At 44.1% G+C, this 25,428-nt stretch overlaps 1 protein-coding gene across 1 annotated transcript in view; it reads right to left on the bottom strand.

The window, feature by feature from the left end:
- The window catches only part of HAPLN4 (hyaluronan and proteoglycan link protein 4), a 30,035-nt gene extending 5,028 nt beyond the window's left edge, over positions 1 to 25,007 (bottom strand). Inside the window, exons 1-3 of the mRNA XM_068234187.1 lie at positions 24,904 to 25,007; positions 5,248 to 5,610; positions 4,826 to 5,128 (exon numbers count right to left, since the gene is read on the bottom strand). Coding sequence (XP_068090288.1) covers positions 4,826 to 5,128; positions 5,248 to 5,610; positions 24,904 to 24,994 — 757 coding nt within the window. The 5' untranslated portion in view covers positions 24,995 to 25,007. The remainder of the gene's footprint in view (positions 1 to 4,825; positions 5,129 to 5,247; positions 5,611 to 24,903) is intronic.
- Positions 25,008 to 25,428: the final 421 nt, after the last annotated feature.

Raw genomic sequence — 25,428 nt, 5'->3', positions numbered from 1 at the left:
TTAATGCACAATTTCACCCAACAGACGGCCCTCTGTTGATACAATCACACCCTATTGAGGCAGAAATCATCAAGGAACACCTTGAACATGTCATATCTACCTTTTACAAATTATTTCCTCCAAGGGGTAGAGGAATCGCTGAGGATCTTCTCAAAAAATGGCAATCTGATATCCCGGATCTAACCACAGAGAGATGGGAGGCTATCCTCAATTATTTTTTTACGACTACAATTGCATCCAAAGATAGGCTAATTGCCCTCAAATTCATTCACAGATGCTATTTATCTCCAGCAAGATTACTTAAAATCTATCCAACTTCAACGGGAGCATGCAATAGATGCACACAGACCAAGGCAGATCTTTTCCATGTCTTCTGGCAATGCACTCATATAACACCATATTGGAAACACATCCACGCAGAACTTCAGAGAATATTTAGCATTCTTATACCATTTACTCCTGAAGCCTTATTGCTGGGTAGTATTGAGGATAGCCTTTTATCCACTCACAAGCTGACAGCATTCAGGACACTAGTAGCTTATGCACGAAAATTGATAATGTTAAAATGGAATCAAGAAATCCCCCCACGCATGAAACACTGGAAAACATACGTCCACAAGGACCTAATATATATTAAACGAGTATATGTTAAGAGGAAATGCCCCAAGAAATGTGCTAAAACATGGAACAAGTGGCTTTCGTATTACGATTTAGAATTAATTGATTAATACTTACTTACTAATCTAACTGCTGATATCACGGTTTTCTGGAGAGGCATGCGACTGGACCAGACCCCCCCTTTTTCTGGGTTACAGAACCCCATCCTGCCGAGCAATATTCCTTCCCCTGGACTGTATTGCACCAATGTTATAATGTTGAATTTGTTATGCTGTAGTGGCACTGTCGCCACTTAAAACTCAATAAAAATATTCTTTTAAAAAAAAAAATTAGTTAGCTCCGACCTCATCCGGTCATTGCCACGCCCATTTTTTGGCACAGCGCAGGTTCTACCCACACCCATTTTTTGCGCCACAGGCTATAGCCACACCCATTTTTTGCCACGGCGCGCAGGTCGTAGGGGCCCGCAATTGCAATTTTGCACAGGGGCCCACTGCTGGCTGTGTCCGCCACTGCGCAGATATACAGAGGGATCATAACCCAATGTATGGCCACATCATTTTTTTAAAATAAGGTGTGCTTTTCTATCCTTTCTAAACTCATTGTCTCCCTCTAAATATACTACCCAATAATGACATCCATCCATGTGTTTGTTATTCCCTCATTCTTATAGACTTTATCTACTGTACTGCTTCTTCATTGGTTAAATTCATAAAGCATTACCGCATGCATTTTGGCAAAATATTTAAAACTGGATGGATTTTATTATTATTCAAAGGAAGTTCCCACATGGTAAAGCTGCTTGTGTGTCACCTCATTTTCCCTTGCTACATGGCATAATATGTCAAGCAGCGTGTCTGTACACAGATCGTCCAAGCCCCCTGCACAAAACAATCTCTAAAGGTCAGACAGATAAAGTGTGAACAGAGACCAAGTCCAGCAGCAGAGATTGCACGTCTCACATTGCCAATATGTCAACTAATAAAGGGAACATTTATCATTTATAAATGAACAGAACTGTCTTTCTGCTAGTACAGTGATGTACTTAGGAGCATACCTACCACAACTTTATTAATCAGAATCTAATAATCTATTATTATTCAACTGAATATATAGTTAGCATACTTTACATCAGCATAGAGTTCTATGTAAAAAAAAAGTGATTGTTTTTAACCACCTTTTATAGTGCTTATTACAGTAATATGCTCAGTGTAATCATTATTTTTAGCCCCTTCCTGGATTAAATGAGCACAATTAGCAGTAAACAGCAACTGATTAGAGGTCACCTGACCCCTGACTTCAGCAACCCCTTTCCATATCCACATGTCACTCATGCTGCAGCTGATTGCAGATTATATGAATTGAGAACATTTTAGCTTGAGTGTAATGAAGTACCATAAATCTAAAAATAGAAATACTCAAACTAATTAAAAATATTTGTTTTCTTTGTGCGCTTATTTGCTTTCATAAACCTGAGCTTCATTGTGCATTGAAATGTTTGTTGTTGCTATAGTGCCATCACATTTCATTATACATAATTCAAAGAATTTTCTCATCTCTAGAATAGCCGTGACTAGCTGTTAACCAAACTTGAAGTGAAAATAAACTAATGAGAAAAAGAATTGTATCTATGATGCTAATTCTTAAAGAGACCCTGTAACAAAATTTTCAGCCTTAATTCTTCTATCCTATAAGTTCCTATACGTTTTCTAATGTGGTCTGTCTTACTGCAGCCTTTCCTAGTTGCACAGTGGCTGTATTATCTCTGTTATCTAATCTAATCTAATCTTCTTTCCTTTGCCGGCTTTGTCGGCTCAGGCAGGAATGTGCTGCTCTGCTGTGATAGGATAGAAGTTATGCACACCCCCTCCACGCCCCCTGCAGGCTCTGTATGAGTCACAGACTGAGCTTCTCTGAGCCCATCACAAGCTGGTTAGCAACCATGTCTTGTCTGTAAACACTGCCTAAAACTGGCAATTACAAGCCAGGATCTCAGCAGGGAGTGACAGAAACAGCAAAGAGGGGCCCAGGAGAACATAATGAATAGAATGTTATGCTTTTTATTGTAATAATTTTAGAGTACAGATTCTCTTTAATAGGACTTTTCTGTAGTCTTATTTTGTATCTAAGGGACCTTTCACACTAGGTCCCTTGCATCGCATCATGTTGCAAAGGACAAATGCAAACATAGTCCTATGAGACTGTCACGTTGATTGCAGTGCGGCACAGTGTGCCAGGTTCCAATGCGGTGCGTTAAGGTCTGTTTCCACTAGGACAAGTTCATTCACATCTTCTACAGAGTTTTACAACCCTAATTAGTTACCAATGGCAGTTATGCTGCAATTTGGCTAAAGAGAAATTGCCATAGCGCTACATTCTTAACCCCTACAGCCAGGGAAAAAACAAAAAAGGAGCTTCTATGCAGAAATGGAACTGTATAGCCACATACTTATCTCATACTGTTATGCGTCACTTCTGGTACCCTTCAAAGAAAATTTCAGCAAAGCTGTTCATAAGTACCTAACCTAAATAAACTCCTTGGATTCTGGGGTGCTTTGGGATCTTTGCAATCTGTAAAACAGGTTCATGAATTACATCACTCCCATCAAGAACCGGTGATGTATAGTGAGCCAATGCTTTATAAACTTTAAAGAGCCACATTAAACCAACATACATACAGCCTGTTTCAGACTTTCTGGTCCCCATCATTGCATGGCATGGATTGATATGCGATAGAGCTTAAACCAGCATAAGAGATGATTTGCATGTTCGGTAGTGATGCATCATGGGAAACCACAGATGCTCACTTAAAACTGAATTATCACAAATAGATTGTTGTTCTGTTATAAGCTGGATGAGAAAACACAATTAGTGAATTATGCATGCTGGGTATTCTGTAGTACTGGTCCAAGCCCTATCCCATAGTGCCATATCAATCCATGCAGCACACTAATTAAGACCAAAAAGTTTGAAACAGTCTGTATGCATGTGTACTATACTATACACCAATAGTTCTGGATGTGGCTTTCAGGGGCATAGAGATGATTCGCAAATATGGGAATGATGCATCTTGGGAAACCTCAGATGCTCACTTAAAACTGAATTATCGCAAATTCCTTCTGTTTTATGAAGACAAAATAATATTAGGCATTGCTTTTTAGAAAGACAGCTTTTTTGCTCTGTTTTAGCCACTAATACTCTCCTAGTGGTTCGGTTCTAGGTCACCATGAGCTACTTGGGTATTCTGTAGTATAAGATAGTTACGACCTAAATCTTTTCTTTAAGGAGAGGGGCCTTCATTCAAAGTTTTGTTGAGCCACACATGTCTAATTAGACTATACCCACCTTATTGCACAATTCTCAAAATGCTCTATTTATTTTTGTCCGGAGGTGCTCCAGATCTTCTAGCATGGAAATTTGCACAGGAGGCTTATAAGATTATGGAGCTGCCAATGAAATAACTGTCAGTTGATTATTTAACTAAATTGGCAATTCCAAAATCTGATCCGCCCCTGCAAAGTTTTAGTTTAGCCACTGCAAATTTCAGCTCCCATTCAACCAGACTTGACACATCAGCCACATTTTCATATTGTCTCTACTTATTATTATAAATACAGTAAATTAACACATTCTTCTGCTAAGCATTGCCAAAAACACAAAGAAATGTGGCAGTACACTTTCAATTAGTACATAGCAAAGAAATGAACAGCGCTACTTAAAAACAGATAAGTGCTTACCTGCAAGAGAGTGCAAGCCCCACTTGTGGGATAAAATACACACCTAGCATACACATGACCTGTCTACCACTGGAGGATGTTGGTTTCCTGTAACAGGCAGCTTGCATGCAACTTGTTAAGTACTCGTCCCTCCCACTGCGGAGAAGTCATCCCCCTATGGGAGGGGACCTAACACTAACTAAATCCTAACCTATGCATATGCATAGCCTGGGTGCGCTACCAAGTAAAATCGAACATTTAAAATTGCGCAAAAGCTTTCATTTTTGGTCAGCTGCTCCCACTTAGCAGCCTTGCTTTTGGTGTATATGCAGAGCTTCTGTTTGGGTTCAAGGTGCGTTTGCAGTTTCTGGGGGGCTCAGCGCACCTTTGATTGTAGGCCATTCGGAGGCGGCCTGGTGATGCGCTGATCCACCTTTTGCGCAGTACACTTTCAATATAATTGTAACTATTGTGCTAGGAACACGTTATACCATTGAGATTGGATGTAAAACAGAAGGCATCGTAGCGCTCATCATCCTTGTGTCGGTATCCGTAATTCCTTACTCCAGTAGGAGTATCTTTTTTTCCACATTCCTCCCGAGGTTTTGCAATTGGGTACTGTACCGAGCCATCCTGCAACCAACCGGCATTGCACCAGTCAAGGCCATTCAGCCAGGCTTCATGGAGCTGATCGTAGGAAGCAAGGATCCCATCCTGCTTATTACAAGCCTGCTCAGCCTCATGGAAGTTCATACGATAGCGCCCGAAGCGTGGATAGTAAGGGAAGATCACTCCTGAGTGGAACAAAGGAAAAACACATGTTAATAAATAAGATCTGTTTTGTTTACTTGTATGTATGTATTTTCTCACTTCAAGTAAGTCATAGGAAGGAGTATATTATGGGTTAATTTACCTTCTAAGTCTAGTTTGACAGTCCCTGTATCATCTTCTAGCTCATTGGTCACTTCACACTCATACCTCCCATAATCTGCCAAGGTGACATTGTGAACAATCAGTGAGGCATCTCCTGGATCAAATTCCTGCAGGGACACCCGGTTCTTGTAGGAACCAAACCCTCTCCTCTCCTTTCCCAGAGCTACAAACACATCAGTGAAGGCTGCAGGCTCGCTAATTTTTGACCACTTTATGCGAACCGGTGCTGGATCCTCTCCGGAATGCTCATAGTGATATCGGCAGGGAAGTATTATGGTGCCACCTCGATGTGTGGTGACTATGCCTGGCGCTGTCTGTACAATCACTTCACCAGTTTCGTCCTCTGGTCATGCAGGTCACAGAGCAACAAAGAATATGCAGAGAAAACAAAAAACACAGATCAGATAACAAAATGTTGATTTGTAACAAGTTACATTATAAACAACTGGACTGGAAACTGGAAATAACAGGAAAACATATCTCAAAATACAGGTGTCCTGTGCTTAAAGTACACATTTCACAATTGGCCATTAAATCGTTATTTGCCTCTTTACTTGTAAAGCTGGCCATGTACATGTCAATCCATGACCAATTTAATTACAAAATTGTCCACCCAATTCCATTACAAAAGTCAATTCAAATCTGTCTACATGATACCACATAAATCCCCCAAGTTTAAAGATGATATAAGATGCTAATGATTTTAGCTTGCATACACATTTATTGCAAATTGTATGCATCTTGGAACTGAGTTAATCAAATGCACTGCCTGCTGGTATTGATTGGCTCAATCCTAAACTGCATGGAATTTGCATTAAATCTGCATCCAAGTCGCAGTTATTAGCATCTCACTGACTATCTTTACGTAAGTCGTCTCAGTGGTACACACAGTTGTATGTAGATCAAACCCCACCCCAAATAAAAGTCCCTATTAAAGATTTTAGGCAGATTTGATCAATAAAAAATGCTTTTCCCAGAATGGATTAATACACGTGATCAATTGTTTGCAGTCTTAACCACTTTGCATCCAGACCTTGTTTCCCACTTATGGACCAGAGCAGTTTTGACAGTTTAGCTCTGTCCTTATTTAACCACTTAAGCCTTCAGTCGTGTTTCACTTTATGCATCCGAGCAATTTTCACCTCCCATTCATTTGCCAATAACTTTATCACTACTTATCACAATGAACTGATCTATATCTTGTTTTTTCCGCCACTAATTAGGCTTTCTTTGGGTGTTACATTTTGCTAAGAGATACTTTATTGTAAATGCATTTTAACAGGAAGAATAAGAAAAAAAATGGAAAAAATTCATTATTTCTCAGTTTTCAGCCATTATAGTTTTAAAATAATACATGCCTCCATAAATAAAACCCACGTATTGTAATTGCCTAATAGTCCTGGGTATTACACCGTTTAAATTATGTCAATGTCACAATGTATGGCGACAATATTTTATTTGGAAATAAAAGTGCATTTTTTCTGTTTTGCATCCATCACTATTCACAAGCTGAAGATAAAAAAAAAATAGAAATATTTCATCTTTACATGGATATTTAAAAAGTTTAGACCCTTAGGTAAATATTTACTTTTTTTTTAATTGTAATGTTTTTTCATTTTTTTTTATTAAACATTTTATTTGGGTATTTTTGGGAGGGTGGGATGTAAGTAGTAATTTTTTTATGTAAATATGTGTTTTTTGGGGTTTTTTTTACATGTAGATGTAGTTTTACTATTTGGCTACAAGATGGCAACCATGAGTTTGTTTACATGATGTCACTCTAAGCGTAACATGTACGCTTTATCGGGACATAGGGGGGACGTAAGAGGCAGAAAGAGCAAGGCTTCTGAGAGAAGCAGTCGCTTTTTCAGACAGGGAAAGGGATTAATGATCGGGCACCATGTCCCGATTAATTGATCTCTAGACTAACGAACCATGGCCCGGGAGCGCGCGATCGGCCGCGGGAGCGCACATGGCCTTCTGGACATAGCCTCCATGTCCAGAAGGCTTAAATGGTTAATCAGCAATAACTTTATCCCTACTTATGATACAGAAATGAAATAATTTTTTTTTATGGGAAAACAAGAAAAAAAAATGAAAAAACACATTTCTCAGTTTTACCAACTCCAGTTTAAAAATAAAGAGTGCTACTGTAGATAAAAAAAATACAAATTTTGTTTGGCTATTCTTACCGTTTATCACAAAACTTAGATTATGTTCATGTCATAATTTGTTGTGAAGATATTTGATTCTGAAATAATGCTACAGAGTGTATTTTTCACTATGAATTGAGAAAATAAAAGTATTTTAATGATAAAATCAATATCATTAGCTCAGGGAACATATATTCCCGTTCACCAATTAGTGCTGCATCAGATAGTGCCAGAAATTTGCACAGTAGCAAGCACAATCCTGGCACAGCACTGCTTCTGCTACAAGATGTATATCTACGTCCTCGTGGCTTAGATGAAGTCACATAGGAAGTATATATACTGCAGCGGTGGATAAAGTGGTTAACAGTGATCTGTTTCCTCTAAGTAATTTGTACATCTTGGGCTTGATTCACAAATCCGTGCAAACTGTTTAGCACGGGTGTGCTAAACAGTCAGCACGTGAAGTGCTGTTCGCAGACTTTTGCGCGCGCAAAGTGCAATTTGCAAAAAATTCCGCACGCAAAAGTCCGCAATTGCGCGAATCGCGACACTTTGCGCGCGCAAAAGTCCGCGAACGGCACTTCACGTGCTAACTGTTTAGCACACCCGTGCTACCCAGTTTGCATGGCTTTGTGAATCAAGCCCCTTGTTGGTTATCAGTCTATGGATTTTGACAAAACATGTGGTAATCGTGCCTTATTATATGACAGAATAATATGGATTATTGCAAATGCATATAGAAAACAAATTTATTTTAAGTCATTACTTAAAAAAAAAAATATCTGTAGTTCTAGACTTTTAGCAATCGTATCCAGTAAAGCAGTATAAAACCCAGGCTGAATAGTGCTGGGACGCATGGCAAGCAATCAGATTTTACTGCATTACAGTCTGGTCATTGAATGGTGAATTCTAACTGGTTAGTATGGGTTATTAGTATTCTGCATCCTATCAGACTTACCAAAATATTGAAGGAATGTTGCCAGTATCTCATTTGTCTCCAGGACCATACAGGCTCTCATTGTGGAAGTAGGTAGTGGAAGTATCATTAGACACATCATTCACATGCCTTAAATAACTATTAACTACTTAAAGGAGCCAGCCTAAAAGTTGTCATAATCAAGATTAGCCAGTAGTGGGTGCATAGCTCACTATAAACAGAATTTTTATAGGTTAACAGGTTTACCTCTAGAAAAAATATGCAACACTCATCAGTTGAATTTTATAAAATTATATTGATATACAAAATAGATAAAGCATATATACAGGGATATACATCTCTCCAGTTGTTGTCCATCATCTAGTAAACTGACTTCAAATTATGAAAAATGCTACTTTCATCACAGCTCTATGACCTTTTATAAATGTGAACCCATAATATTCTCCAATCCTAATACAGTCAGGCCCTAGAACTTTTTGCTGCCTGAAGCAAACATTGTCAGGATGCAGCCCCCCCAAAACCAGCCCCATTATACATAGCCAGAGGAACCTCCAATATTAGATAGCCAGACTTAACCCAGTATAGGTAGCCAGAGGTATTAGGCATTAAAACATAGCACCCCCCCTTCCCAGTATAGTTAGCCAAAGGAGTCATGGGTATTAGGTAGACAGGCATACATAGCCCCACCTTCCCTAGTGTCGTTAGCCAGAGGAGTCCCCGGAATTTGGTAGCCAGTTGCCCCCAGTATAGGTTAGCTAGGTAGGTGCCTCCAGTATAGGTAGCCAGGCAGCATAGGTGTAGCGGTGGGGAAGAGCGGGCATAGCGTAGTAACAACTTATCTTCCGGGATAACACCGGCAGCTTCGATCTTCTTCCTCTCCCAGCCATCCATTGCATTGGTACCAGCGCCCCCTGTGATGACATGCAGTTACGTCATCACAGGGACGCTCTTACCAAAAAGACTGATGCCTGGGAGAGGAAGTAGGAAGAGGCTGCGGGGGATCCCGGAAGGTAAGCTGCGCTATAATTATATGCATGGAACACGGCGGGTTGCGGGGGGACATGGAAAAATATACGCGTAAAAAATCACTGCTTTGACGATTACGTAATCATCATGCCCCACATTGTGATTTGGATTTTAAAATGATCGTGCAGCCCTAATGTGAATTCCAGTATAGGCAGCCAGGGGAGCCCCCACTATTAGGTATCAAGAGAGGGCCCTTTATTCCCCAGTGTAGGTAGCCAGGCTTGCCCCCAAGTACAGATAGCCAGAGGAAACCCCAGTATTATGCAGGCAAACATAGCCCCTAGTATAGGTTGCCAGAAGAGCTCCCAGAATTAGTTAGCCAAACAAGCCCCTCTCTGCAGTGTAGAAAGCAATAGGAGAACCCAGTATTAGTTAACCCCCCCCCCCCACACACACACACACACACACACAAACACACACACTCAAACATACTCAGTATAGGTAGCCAGATGTGACGATAACCTCCCTGTGGGCCACTAATAACCACCTGGACTACTAGTAACCCCTCCCAGACAACTAATAACTTCCTGAGGGCACCTAATAGCCCCACTGAACAACTAATACCCCCCTATGGGCAACTAATTCCCCTCATTGTGCCTAGCCTTAAACCCACTATGGGAGGCCTTAGTGCCGGCTATTCAGCGTACATTCTTGTTGTGCTTTTTTTTAGCTGCTCCTCTGCAGTATAGGTATCCAGATGTGACCCCAATATAGGTAGCTAGAGGAGCCGCCCATATAAGGTAGCCAGACATAGCCCCTCAGTACAGGTAGCCAGATGTGACCCCCAGTATAGGCAACAAAAAAAAACCATCATGCAGAGTGGCAAGCTGAGTGAAGGAATGAAGTGACTTACCTCTCTAGGATCCAAGGCCGAACACACACTATCCACCTTTTGCCTAGAGATCCTAGTCTCCATGGCTGCACCAGCGTTTCTCAACACGTAACCCATTGGTACTGGCCATTGCCATAAAAATAGATGTTTCTTAAGATTGGTAGAGACAGCATTGTTGCTGACAATTAAGCTCCCCTCAAGTGACACTTGGCCATTGGCCACTCTGTCCCTTTGTGGATAAAACAGGAGTGAAGTTGTAACGATCTGCTAGTGTGTGAGCAGTGAGCACTAGCAGACAGACAAATATCAGACGTTACCTAAACGGGAAACGTCTACAGACAGTGTCAGTAGAAGGCAGCACTAACACTGAGTACAGATAAGGAGAATGGTCAACAAATATGGTCGGTAACAGATCTGAAAGATACGGTACAAAATCGGCAGGCAAATACAACGTGAGTGTTCAGGCAGAGGTCGGCAACAGATCAGATATGCAAAGGTACAGAATCGTTAGGCAAAGGGAAGTCAGATAACAGGCAGAAGTCAAACACAGTATAACAGACAATAATAATAGTAGGCTAGCTAGTATGGAATCCCCGGGGTCCTGCCGGTTCAAGCCACACACGGAACTGACTAAGGTCTGAAGCCTTCACTGCGAAGTGTTAGCTAGAGCAGACAGTGAGCAAGTGTCAGAACAGAGCTTAAATAGCCTGGGTAAGCAGGAGAACACGCTGTGGTGAATAAAATTGCATACCATGCCCACCGATGACGCACATCGATTGCGCCATCAGTAGATGTGACATTCTCACTCAAAAATGACAAGCAAATGTCTTTTCCCTCTCTTCTCTTAGAAGCAGAGTACAGTAACTTCCCCCATGTCCTGTGTTAGGTCAGCAAGGAATTTCACACGTGGCTCGACCTCCTGGGGAGAGCCGTTTGCTACCTCAACCCCTCTCCCAAAAGCCAGATCGAACTGGCCAGATAAGAAATCCCCGCCAAAATCATACAATCAAACAAAGGAAACTTTAATGTATTTGTATTTCAAAATACGCTTGTCACAGAAAGAAAAGAATTACATTTTCGGATACCCATAAACCAATTCTGTAATTCCATCGAATTACAGTTTTCTAACTGTCAGGAATCAGTAGGGAAACTGCTTTATTCAGCCTGCGAATAGCGAATGCGATAGAATAGGCATGTGTAGCCTCATTTGATACAGGGTCGCAGGCCGCTTATGAATATAGCCTCGGATTTGCGATGCGCTACTCTGGGGTGGAGTCACGCAGATTATTAATAAATGTTACATTTTCTTGCTCTGAGTCTGGGGGTGGCAACCTTGCTGCCAGGAGATAACCCCGCCTTCCCTCCACCTAGTTTGGAGGTAACCCAACCCCAATTCTAAGATTTTGTCTTGGAGCGGAAGCCTGACTCCGCCAAAGCTGCCGCAGAACTTGCAGACACTTTTGTGGCCACCCGTGTGTCGGACATCCGCAAACCTCCATCCCAGAGCTGGAAAGGGGGGAGAACTGCGCAACCTAGCTCTCCTCCCCCTGCTAACCATGGGAATCGGGTCCCAAAGCCACAGAGGCCGGATGCTGCACCTGCTACTCGTTCGCCTGATGCCACATATGTGAGACGCCGTCTCCAGAGCCTAGCGCAGAATCGGCTAGCGCATCCTCTACTGCACACTCCTACCTTGTCATGGGAGCGGCAAATCCTCGACTTTCCGGAAATCATCAAGTCGTGGAAGTAAACGACCAGATCGCTGTCGGTTTCCGCAACCCAGGCGCAGAGCTTACCTTGGTTCACTCTCATCTTGTTGCCAGGGAGAATTTCCTGCCTAATGAGCGTGTTACACTTGTGGGAGTTGGTGACACACACGCACGCATCGTCAAAGCTCGTGTTGTTCTCGATTGGGGAAGGAGGCGCCAGACAAGAGTTGTGGGGGTGACAGATGACATCCCAGTGCCTGTGCTGTTGGGCACCGATCTGGGCACCCTACGATCTTTTTATGAACCTATGATAAACACCCCAGATCTCCCGTCCGGACCCACTCAGTTACTGTACAAGCTTGGGGAGGGACTGTTGGGGTAATTGTACCTAGCTCTCCTAGGGAAGGAGGCAAGGAAGAGGTACCTGTTTCTAACGGACAGCTGTCTAATCACTGTTGGTCTGATTCTAAGCCTGTCACTGTTGTTCCTGATACCTGTGTACATGATGTGAAAAATGAACGTAACTGTGATGTTAATGTTGTACCAGATGTTGCTAATAGCTTTCATGCTGAATCTCACATTGCTAAAAATGATGTATGTTTAAATGTGACAGTCTCTAATCTAAGAGGTAACTGTGTTGTTTTTCCTGGGTCATATCCTTGCCGGACAGCGGAAGAATACCAGGTGTCAGAGCAGGCAGCTGGAGGCCTAGACCGCCCCTCCTGCTATGACAGCCAGAGTGCCCCACCATTGCCTGTTACCAAATAGCTGGTGGGGACAGGCAGTTCATTCCCTGTCTTCCCCTTGCAGGAGCAACCCAGTGCAAAACTGCCCAGAGGACCACCCTCTATCCCTCCTGGAGGAGCACGCCTCGCCACCCAGGTGAAGGCTAATTCGTTTCTTAAAATGTGTTCTACTGTCTACCTAGGTGGTGCTGACCAAAATGTTTTGCCATGGTGTAGTCAGTTAAACCAGGGGTATGCCATGCTGCTTCCAGATTCGCAGGCTGACACCCGAGAGTCAGAAAGTGACCTGGATGTCAGCCAACGACTCTCTCCAGGAAGCACTACACAAACCCAGCCAGGCCTTTAGAGGTAAGCCTGTTGGTGTCCATCGCACCATCCGCAAAGCGGACACTGGGACACACCGGACCATGAGGCCTTATGCCTCTGGTGAGTTGTCTAAAGTGCAGTCAGATAAGAAGTCGAGAACCCGTTCAGTAGCTAAGAGGCACGTAGACCAGGTCTGGCAGACCCACTCTGTTTGGCCGACTGGTAGGGGGAGATGTGGTGAATAAAATTGCATGCCGCGCCCACCGATGACGCACATCGATTGCGCCATCAGTAGACGTGACATTCTTGCTCAAAAATGACAAGCAAATGTCTTTTCCCTCTCTTCTCTTAAAAGCAGAGTACAGTAGCTTCCCCCATGTCCTGTGTTAGGTCAGCAAGGAATTTCACACGTGGCTCGACCTCCTGGGGAGAGCCATTTGCTACCTCAACCCCTCTCCCAAAAGCCAGATCGAACTGGCCAGATAAGGATTCCCCGCCAAAATCATACAATCAAACAAAGGAAACTTTAATGTATTTGTATTTCAAAATACGCTTGTCACAGAAAGACAAAAATTACATTTTCGGATACCCATAAACCAATTCTGTAATTCCACCAAATTACAGTTTTCTAACTGTCAGGAATCAGTAGGGAAACTGCTTTTTTCAGCCTGCGTAGAGCGAATGCGATAGAATAGGCATGTGCAGCCTCTTTGATACAGGGTCGCAGTCCGTTTATGAATATAGCCTCGGATTTGCGATGCGCCACTCTGGGTGCGGAGTCACACAGATTATTAATAAATGTTACATTTTCTTGCTCTGAGTCTGGGGGTGGCAACCTTGCTGCCAGGAGATAACCCCACCTTCCCTCCACCTAGTTTGGAGGTAACCCAGCCCCAATTCTAAGATTGTATAAATCTGGGGGCCAGCAGAGCCCCCCTTGTCTTTCATCATTTCATCTGCTAAGGAAGAGCTTTGAGCATGCGTTCCACAGAAGTTCTGACGCATGCATTTTTCCAAAGACTCTTAATGCTCATTTAAACTGGACTCTTTTTCTTCATTCTCCAAATGGACTGCTCAGCCGTAACTAAGTAAGAACTTTCTAATTTTATCACTTTTATTTTTAAGCTTTGTATGTATATGTTAGTTGGTGTATATATAGTGTTGGGCGAACAGTGTTCGCCACTGTTCGGGTTCTGCAGAACATCACCCTGTTCGGGTGATGTTCGAGTTCGGCCGAACACCTGACGGTGCTCGGCCAAACCGTTCGGCCATATGGCCGAACTAAGAGCGCATGGCCGAACGTTCCCCGAACGTTCGGCTAGCGCTGTGATTGGCCGAACGGGTCACGTGGTTCGGACCCGAACGCGCTCTGATTGGCCGAACTGTCACGTGGTTCGGGTAAATAAATACCCGAACCACGTCATATCTCCGCCATTTGTCTGTGGGTTTAGCTTTGGGTAGGCAGGCAGGGTAGTTCGCGCTCCAGCCACGCTAGCCAGGGTCCCCCCCAGTCATTGTGTGTCGCTGCTGGGAATAGTAGTACACCGCTCGCTCAGCATTCTGTTTACTGCCACTCTGTGTACCTCGCTCAGCCACACTATATAGCATTCTGTTTACTGCCACTCTGTGTCTGCTGGGAATAGTAGTACACCGCTTGCACAGCCACACTATATAGCATTCTGTTTACTGCCACTCTGTGTACCTCGCTCAGCCACACTATATAGCATTCTGTTTACTGCCACTCTGTGTCTGCTGGGAATAGTGGTACACCGCTCGCTCAGCCACACTATATAGCATTCTGTTCACTGTTCTGTGTCTGCTTGGAATAGTGGTACACCGCTCGTTCAGCCACACTATATAGCATTCTGTGTACTGTTCTGTGTCTGCTGGGAACAGTAGTACACCGCTCGTTCAGCCACACTATATAGCATTCTGTGTACTGTTCTGTGTCTGCTGGGAACAGTAGTACACCGCTCGCTCAGCCACACTATATAGCATTCTGTTCACTGTTCTGTGTCTGCTGGGAATAGTGGTACACCGCTCGCTCAGCCACACTATATAGCATTCTGTTCACTGTTCTGTGTCTGCTGGGAATAGTGGTACACCGCTCGCTCAGCCACACTATATAGCATTCTGTTTACTGTTCTGTGTCTGCTGGGAATAGTGGTACACCGCTCGCTCATCCACACTATATAGCATTCTGTTCACTGTTCTGTGTCTGCTGGGAATAGTGGTACACCGCTCGCTCAGCCACACTATATAGCATTCTGTTCACTGTTCTGTGTCTGCTGGGAATAGTGGTACACCGCTCGCTCAGCCACACTATATAGCATTCTGTTTACTGCCACTCTGTGTACCTCGCTCAGCCACACTATATAGCATTCTGTTTACTGCCACTCTGTGTCTGCTGGGAATAGTGGTACACCGCTCGCTCAGCCACACTATATAGCATTCTGTTCACTGTTCTGTGTCTGCTTGGAATAGTGGTACACCGCTCGCTCAGCCACACTATATAGCATTCTGTTTACTGTTCTGTGTCTGCTGGGAATAGTGGTACACCGCTCGCTCAGCCACACTATATAGCATTCTGTTCACTGTTCTGTGTCTGCTGGGAATAGTGGTACACCGCTCGCTCAGCCACACTATATAGCATTCTGTTTACTGTTCTGTGTCTGCTGGGAACAGTAGTACACCGCTCGCTCAGCCAGAGTATATAGCATTGTGTTTACTGCCACTCTGTGTACACCGCTCAGCCAGACTATATACCATTGTTTACTGACACTCTGTGTACACCACTCAGCCACACTATATACCATTGTTTACTGACACTCTGTGTACACCGCTCAGCCAGACTATATACCATTGTTTACTGCCACTCTGATTCTGCTGGGAACAGTAGTACACCGCTCGCTCAGCCAGACTATATACCATTGTTTACTGACACTCTGTGTACACCGCTCAGCCAGACTATATACCATTGTTTACTGACACTCTGTGTACACCACTCAGCCACACTATATACCATTGTTTACTGACACTCTGTGTACACCGCTCAGCCAGACTATATACCATTGTTTACTGCCACTCTGATTCTGCTGGGAACAGTAGTACACCGCTCGCTCAGCCAGACTATATACCATTGTTTACTGACACTATATAGCAGACTATATAGCATTGTGTGTACACCGCTCAGCCAGACTATATACCATTGTTTACTGACACTCTGTGTACACCGCTCAGCCAGACTATATACCATTGTTTACTGCCACTCTGATTCTGCTGGGAACAGTAGTACACCGCTCGCTCAGCCAGACTATATACCATTGTTTACTGACACTCTATGTACACCGCTCAGCCAGACTATATACCATTGTTTACTGCCACTCTGATTCTGCTGGGAACAGTAGTACACCGCTCGCTCAGCCAGACTATATACCATTGTTTACTGACACTCTATGTACACCGCTCAGCCAGACTATATACCATTGTTTACTGCCACTCTGATTCTGCTGGGAACAGTAGTACACCGCTCGCTCAGCCAGACTATATACCATTGTTTACTGACACTCTATGTACACCGCTCAGCCAGACTATATACCATTGTTTACTGCCACTCTGATTCTGCTGGGAACAGTAGTACACCGCTCGCTCAGCCAGACTATATAGCATTGTGTTTACTGCCACTCTGTGTACACCGCTCAGCCACACTATATAGCATTGCGTACTCTGCCAGTCAGTGTGTATATTGCTGGGATCAGTAATACTCCACTCACCGTCAACCACTATATGAGCTCAACATGAGTTCCCCAGAGACCTCCGCTGTGAGCAGCACTCCCAACAACAGCAACAGCCAACGCCCCACGCAAGCTATAACATCCACCCCAGCAGCCAGTGGTCAGCAGCAGCCCTCCCCGGAGGAGAACGTTGTGTCCATCAGTCCGTCGCCAGAGCGATTAATGAGGGCTGCCATTGAGGAGATGATGGGGCCTGATGTGGAGGAGGAGGTCTGGCTCAGGCCAGCATCCCAAGTTAATGTTGAGGACGATGAGGGGTCTGTGTCTGGGGATGTTGGGGTGGCAGAGGTGGTGGGTGGGTCAGACTCAGGAGAAGAGTTGTATGATGAGGATGATGATCGGGACCATCTGTATGTGCCTCAGAGTCCGACCCCGGAAAACATGTTGTATCGTGTGTTTAGGTACTAAAATCTGCGTTCCCTCCCAGTAGTGTTGGGCGAACAGTGTTTGCCACTGTTCGGGTTCTGCAGAACATCACCCTGTTCGGGGTGACTATATAGCAGACTATATAGCATTGTGTTTAATGCCACTCTGTGTACACGGCTCAGCCACACTATATAGCATTGTGTTTACTTCCACTCTGTGTCTGCTGGGAACAGTAGTACACCGCTCACCCGCCACTGTATAGCATTGTGCTCTGTGTCACTGCTGACAATAGTGGTACACCGCTCACCCACCACTGTATAGCATTTCTGTACTGCCACTGTACTGCTGCCAGTCAGCGTGTACTTTAAGGATAAGTGAAATGAGGAAGAAATCCGGTGAAAGAGGGAGGGGCAAGGGAAGAGGTGTTTCCCCTGACGGTTCACGTACAGGCCACAGGGGAGCACCCAAGAAAACCCACTCAATACTGCCCATGTTGTCCAGGACAACAACCCTCACAGATCCAAAAGAACAGGACCAGATAATTACTTGGATGACCTCTCAAGCGTCCAGCAGTGGGTTAAGCAGCACCAGCACATCACGCACGAGGTCCGAGTCCTCAGCCAGTTAAAGTCTGGGCTTTCTTTGAAGACTGCACTGAGGATGTTACCATGGCGATTTGCAAGGTGTGCAAGACCCGCCTGAGCAGGGGGAAAAGTATTAACAACCTCTCCACCACCAGCATGAGCCGCCACATTCTATCCAAACATCCCACTCTGTGGGCAAACGCGGCAGGACAGGGTACCACCAGCAACACTGCCTCCCTTGGGTTCACCAGACTCACCACCAGACCCGCCTCAGCAGCAGCAGTAGCCCAGCCATTGCGTGGTTCACAACATTCACAAACATCAGACGATGCTGACACTGTCACTTTCCGGACTAGTGCTCTTGAGGTCTCCCAGTGTTCATCAAACACAACAACCAACAGCCCTTCGGTGTGCAGCGCTACGGTTGAGTTGTCTGTTTCTGAGATGTTTGAGCACAAGAGGAAATTGCCAGCAAATGACCCCCGGGCCGTGGCAGTAACAGCCAGCCAGCATAGCCAAGCTTCTGGCCTGCGAAATGCTGCCATATCGAGTGGTGGAGACAAACAGCTTCAAGGGCATGATGTCAGTGGCCATCCCACGTTACGTGGTTCCCAGCCGCTACCACTTTGCGCGCTCTGCAGTGCCTGAGTTGCATGAGCACGTGGTCAGCTAAATAACCCGAAGCTTGAAGAATGCCGTTGCCTGCAAGGTTCACCTCACCACTGACACCTGGACGAGTGCGTTCGGCCAGGGTCGATACATCTCCCTTACCGCGCACTGGGTGAACCTTGTGGAGCCTGGCAGCGATTCCTCACCTGCTACGGCGCGGGTGTTGCCCACGCCGCAAACAGCTGGATAACAACAGCAGCACCTACCTCTCTGACTCCTTCTCCTCCAACGCATCTCAAAGCTGTACCTCATCCGGAAATGCTAACCCAGCACCAGCAGCAGTAGGATCGTGGAAGCAGTGCAGCACAGCTGTTGGCATGCGTCAGCAAGCGTTGCTGAAGCTGATCTGCCTTGGGGATAAGCAGCACACAGGGGAGGAAATTTGGAGGGGAATAAAGGAACAGACGGATTTGTGGCTGGCACCGCTGGACCTGAAACCGGGCATGAAGCTAGACACCTGGCACGAACTGGCAATGTACGCAATAGAGGTGCTGGCTTGCCCGGCAGCCAGCGTTATGTCGGAACGCTGTTTCAGTGCTGCCGGAGGCATCATCACAGATCGGCGTATCCGCCTCTCCACAGAAAATGCAGACCGTCTGACTCAAATTAAAATGAATCAATCCTGGATTGGAAACGACTACGCAACACTCCTGGACCCCAACCAAGTAACATGACCGATGAACATCTGGGATGGTTTAGCGTTTCCGGTCCCTGTTTATTGAACCTCTCATCTGTATTACATTTATGACTGCATGGCGGCAAAAAGCATTGCTGCTATATCCGCACGCTTTTTGTCCTCATGCAAGGCCTGGGTTGTTGTGTCTCACAAAGCGTGGCCTTCTCCTCCTGCGCCTCCTCCTGTTCCATCACGTGTGCTGCTGCTGCTGCTGGGTTACCGTTGCCGCGTGGTCCCTGTTTATTGAACCTCTTATCTTTATTACATTTATGACTACATGGCGGTACAAAGCATGCTATCCGCACGCTTTTTGTCCTCATGCAAGGCCTGGGTTGTTGTGTCTCACAAAGCGTGGCCTTCTCCTCCTGCGCCTCCTCCTGTTCCATCACGTGTGCTGCTGCTGCTGCTGCTGGGTTACCGTTGCCGCGTGGTCCCTGTTTATTGAACCTCTTATCTTTATTACATTTATGACTACATGGCGGTACAAAGCATGCTATCCGCACGCTTTTTGTCCTCATGCAAGGCCTGGGTTGTTGTGTCTCACAAAGCGTGGCCTTCTCCTCCTGCGCCTCCTCCTGTTCCATCACGTGTGCTGCTGCTGCTGCTGCTGCTGGGTTAGCGTTGCCGCGTGGTCCCTGTTTATTGAACCTCTTATCTTTATTACATTTATGACTACATGGCGGTACAAAGCATGCTATCCGCACGCTTTTTGTCCTCATGCAAGGCCTGGGTTGTTGTGTCTCACAAAGCGTGGCCTTCTCCTCCTGCGCCTCCTCCTGTTCCATCACGTGTGCTGCTGCTGGGTTAGCGTTGCCGCGTGGTCCCTGTTTATTGAACCACTTATCTTTATTACATTTATGACTGCATGGTGGTACAAAGCATGCTATCCGCACGCTTCTTGTCCTCATGCAAGGCCTGGGTTGTTGTGTCTCAAAGCGTGGCCTTCTCCTCCTGCGCCACCCTCCTCCTGTTCCATCACGTGTGCTGCTGCTGGGTTAGCATTACCGGTCCCTTTTCCTGGAACCTCTTATATGTATTACATTTATGACTGCATGCCGACAAAAAGCATGTTACCTGTGCAAAGAAAACAGACATTTCCCGCATTTAAAAGACAGTTTTCCCTTTGAAACTTTAAAATCGATTTTCTCAAAAACTATAAGCTCTTTTTGCTAAATTTTTTTTTCCTCTTGTACCCACTCCCAAGGTGCACATACCCTGTAAATTTGGGGTATGTAGCATATAAGGAGGCTTTACAAAGCACAAAAGTTCGGGTCCCCATTGACTTCCATTATGTTCGGAGTTCGGGTCGAACACCCGAACATCGCGGCCATGTTCGGCCTGTTCGGCCCGAACCCGAACATCTAGATGTTCGCCCAACACTATGTATATACAGTAACTGTATGTAATGCATTTTTGTTATTAAACGTTTTAAAAATAGTTTAGCGGTTATGACCTGTTGCTGAACATACACAATCGTACTCATACTCCTGAAACCGCTATCCTGAGTTTAATAGAAGTGTACATTTATAACCCGTATGCGTGAATCCGGCTCAGATATTCAGAGCTGACCCAGATTCCTGCATACTGCAAAGGGTTTACAGAGCGTTCTCGAAGTATTAGCATAATTACAGTAGCGGGCTGTGTAACCCGCTTGGTGGCAGATCTTTGAATTTTATGTGTGTGGTGAATCCTTTGGCATCCGAACGCCTCTCCACTAGTCAGTTCATCAAATTGCGAAGTCAGGTTTACGCTTCGTGATGAGCAAAATGACAGTGTGAGAGGATTTCTGATGCTGATCGATTGACCCTCCCGCAGACCGGCCTTGCTGTCAGTGACACACGCCCCCAAGCCGCTTGGCCAATCAGGAACCGGAGGTGGAGTCCTGCGTGTCAGCTGACAGCTGGTCAGCTGACACGCTTCCAAAGAGCATAAGAGGAGCGACGCTGCCAGCGCATGCGTCCGCCCTCACTTTTAGTCAGAGTATCATGCGGCCGGATCCCCGCAGACATGCTGTTGACATCATTCCCGCCGATGCGGCCGGCTGCACCGGAAGTGCCAGATGCGCTGCCAGCAGAGGTAACAGCAACTTACTGTACTTACTGTACTTCTGTCAGGATTACTGACAGAAGTACAGTAAGTAGCATCATTCACTATTAATGGAAACTGATGGGCAACATAACCTTTCTGTATCCTTTAAAACTTTTACAGTGGATAACTTTTTAAGTGCAGTCATTATTCTAAAAGAATCTATTAGAAATGTATATCCCTGTTCAATGTCCAATACAATGGTACTTTTTATGGAGTTCTCCTTTAAATGCATACATAAACTCCCTTATTCTCTTTGTTCGCTGCTTACAAAGTTTGTAGCTGTGGTGGGAATCGAAAAAAGAAACCTATGATAGAACGGCTGGAGGAAGCCAATTTGCAGGAACAGTTGGTGATTATATATGGTCTCATGGAATATGTAACTTCTCGTGTGGATTGAAATTACTTGCACACAAATATCAGCTCTTCACTACCTGTGCTTTGCCCATACTTTAAGATACCCAAAGACATAGTACTCTCCTGTTTCCATGGATACATAATGCTCTTTTGTGCTCTGCCAACAGAATCTATCACAGCAGATTTTCAGATTTAGATGCAATATGAACAATCATTCTTTCAATAACTGGTTGGTCAAAATGTCCACTATTGGCCATCTCACCTGACTATCTGCTGAATCTGTTCAATCTGCTCAATCTGTTGTTCATATTTTTGGACAAATGAAAACCTAAGTGGCTGTGACAAATTATTTCAGCCAAGCATAGGGAGAGAGTTTTGTATCCATGGCAATTGGCCCTGTTTTAGCAGATCTGTTAGGGCCTGTTTCCACTACACGCAGATTGGATGCAGAACTGATGCAGAATGGATGCAGAAAAACTGACTACAATGAATGCCTATGGGAAAATCTGCATCAGAAAAATCGCGTTTAGTAGAAACAGGCCCATAGGCTTTCATTGGAGTCAGTTTTTCTGCATCCATTCTGCATCCAATCTGTGTGTAGTGGAAATAGGCCCTTTCTGCAGTGTCTGTAGGGTAGTTTGCAGATGGTGTGTGGGCTCTTGCCAGTCTATCATCTGCACACTAAAGTTTTAAAGTAATTACAGCATATCACAATTCAAGCATTGCAGGCCAATGTCCCTTAATAGCAAGGAGATTTCACCTTAGTGTGAATGTTTTTAAATCAATGTGTCAGTTCCAAGTCATGGCCAGTTGCTGATAAATTGTGTCAGACTATGTCACTCACAAACCTGTCTTTTTCCATCCATTATTAATTCAAACATTCTGATCCTCACTACTGAGGTAAGTAATCAATATTTTTTCTGTTTCCCTTCAGGTACACTTCAAGGCTATACCACATAAATAAATGGTAAAACCCACAGGTCAAACCCTGCCAGCCGTTTTGCTAGAGTTTAGTTGAGCCTGAATGCCTTGGGCAGCATGGTGGTGTATTGGACAGCCCTCTTGTGTTCAGGGGTGTAAGTTAAAGGATACCCGAGGTGACATGTGACATGATGAGATAGACATGTGTATGTACTGTGCCAAGCACACAAATAACTATGCTGTGTTCCTTTTTTTCTTTGTCTGCCTGAAAGAGTTAAACATCAGGTATGTACGTGGCAGTTCCTGTCTGAGTCAGGACTGGGTCAGACTACAGTGTGACCCTCACTGATAAGAAATTCCAACTATAAAACACTTTCCTAGCCGAAAATGGCTGCTAAGAGCAGGAAAGAGAAAAAAGGGTCAATAGTTCATATATTTCAGCTCTGGCATATTTCAATGAATGTCTCATTGAGCAAAAACAATAAATCAGTAAAAACTTAAAAAGTAGATTTAAATATCAAATAAAACTGTGGAATATCTTAAAAAGTCATTTTTAGGAGAAGGAGGATAGATAAAATTGTTTACTTCATTAGTTTATTTTCACCTCAGGTGTCCTTTAAATATGAAGTGTCCCCCCTTTTCCCCAAAGGCCATATGGGATGATACTCAATGAATGATGAAAACGCAAGTACTTTGTGTGTGCTGCTTGCAAAGCATTGCATAAGATGTCAGTACTATATAAATACAAAATAATAATAATAATGCCCCCAGTGGTTTGACCATTCTGAACAAAATCCATATCTTCACTACGGTACTAGACTGTGCAATGCTGAGAGCACAACGCATTAAAATAATAGTTCTTGCCCTACTGTACAGAAAATCGAACACTGCAGTATACTGTAGATTTTCAAACGTGCTGCAGTTTTCCACAGTGCACATCCAATTCCCATAGCGGTATTATTGAGCCGCTTCACATCACACGGCCAGAAGTACCCGCGTTTGTATGTGATTCGGTGCGATGATCGCACCGGGGCAATATGGCTAGTGGAAATTGGCCCTTAAGAGCGCTTTGGAAGACAAACAAACATTTAATTAAATTTTGAATTGATAAGCAAGCAACGTCTTGATATACAAGCAGTTCTGTATACGCGTCACGTCATCACAACTGAGCCAATGGTTCTTCTCCATTTGACGCTGTAGGATTGCAGGGACTTTACAATGTCACATTCGTTCAAAAGACAGCAAGTAATAGGCAGTGCTCCCAGACTGCAAATGAAATGAAACCTACAGAAATGTGCTAGCATGGCTAGCAGCACCAAGTAAGAATTAGGTGTGTAATCTGCCCGTTATTCAAGCCCTGCCCACTTGTGCAAGTAGACAAATCAGGTGCAGCGTCTATTTGGAAGCGCTGCCATTCCCTTCTGCTGTACAATGTCACATTGCCCTGAATTTTTTGAATCCTCAAAAGGAGGAAAAAGCAACTCTCCATGGATAGGATTCTTGTTAAAGCCACACAAAAAAAGGTTGGGGCCAACAGATAGCAATGATTTTTCTGTTAGTTACAGTGAAAGTGTTTTTTTACATTTTTACTTTATATAGTACAGTACTTTGTATTAAAGCAAATCTAAAGCCAAATGTAATTTATCCAAATGCTGGATAAATTAATTCACATTAAGCACATATGTCAACTTATTGCTGCTCTGCAACCTTCCATTCACTGGCAATTTTAGAGTCAAAAATCCATACTTCTTGGTTTAAAATGGCTGCAAAATTTGGAAGAATGTCCAGGCACGACCCAGAGTGCCACCCTGCTCCAAGACTCAACTATGCTCGGAGGTTGGGCGGGCTGTTTGCACACGCGGACAAGCACGCATGCTCAGATGGATGTGCCTGCCTCTACCTGACACACCCTGCAATGATGTGAGTCTCATATCCTCAGAAGCGGGAATAAGATGGGTGGTAAAAATGGGCCGCAATTGAGGATTATGAGGCAGAGCTATGGAGAACAGCTCTGCCTCTTCCTGTCAAACAGTATTCAACCAAGTGGGTTGAGAAGGATAAAAGTGATTTTGGGGTACAGGGGGGCCTCGTATAGCCAAGGGAGTACCGCGGAACAACATGTAAGTACCAGACAAACAAAAATCTACTTTCAAATAGAAAAAAAAAATTGGCTTCAGATTTGCTTTGAACATTTTTCTACAAATGTTTTTGGATTGTGGAATTAATCATCTGAGTTTCCTTTGATTCTTATGGGGAAATTTGCTTTTATATAAGAGTGCTTTGGATTATAAGCATGTTTCCGGGAACCAATTATGCTTGCATCCAAGGTTCCACTGTAATATCATGTCACAATGCCATGACGTGGGAAGGTTGTTCTCAACGCTCAGCCATATTCTTAAAGATTACAATAAAAATGAAATATGACCTTATCTCATGATCAAGGTCTAGTGAGCACACTGAACAGCACTGACTCACCAGTAACATGGACTATTCTCCGGTGTCCTCTCTCAATGCCAGCAGCAAGTACTACATGGAGTAATAGAACCATACACAATGCACAGGACATTAATAAGCATGGGAGAAGTCCACCCGGCATCTAGTTGGAAGAAAACAAAGTATATGAAAGTAGATTCAAGGATAAGTTGGAAGAGATTACAGAAGCAACATTAATATGCAAGAATTGTGCTCTGTATTAACAGGACCACTGTCTCAAAAATTATAACATTTAAAATGCATACATTTAATATGTACATTTGTCCTGGAGTAAAATGTACCATAAATTACCATTTTACTCTGTTGCTGTCATGTACAGTAGGTAGTAAAAATCTGACATCTGCTCATGGGGAAATCTCCCATAAAACACAATGTTCATGTGCTTTTCCAGAATTCCAGCTATATTAATGTATTAAACTATAAATCTACATATTTGATACCCTATGTTCAAGTGACAGCAACAGTTTTTTTGTTTTTGTTTTCATTTTTATTTCTATTCATGGCTCA

The sequence above is a fragment of the Hyperolius riggenbachi genome, chromosome 1 (genome assembly GCF_040937935.1).
Source record: "Hyperolius riggenbachi isolate aHypRig1 chromosome 1, aHypRig1.pri, whole genome shotgun sequence".
In the NCBI taxonomy this organism is placed as follows: domain Eukaryota; kingdom Metazoa; phylum Chordata; class Amphibia; order Anura; family Hyperoliidae; genus Hyperolius; species Hyperolius riggenbachi.
This window is presented reverse-complemented; position numbering and strand designations above follow the sequence as displayed.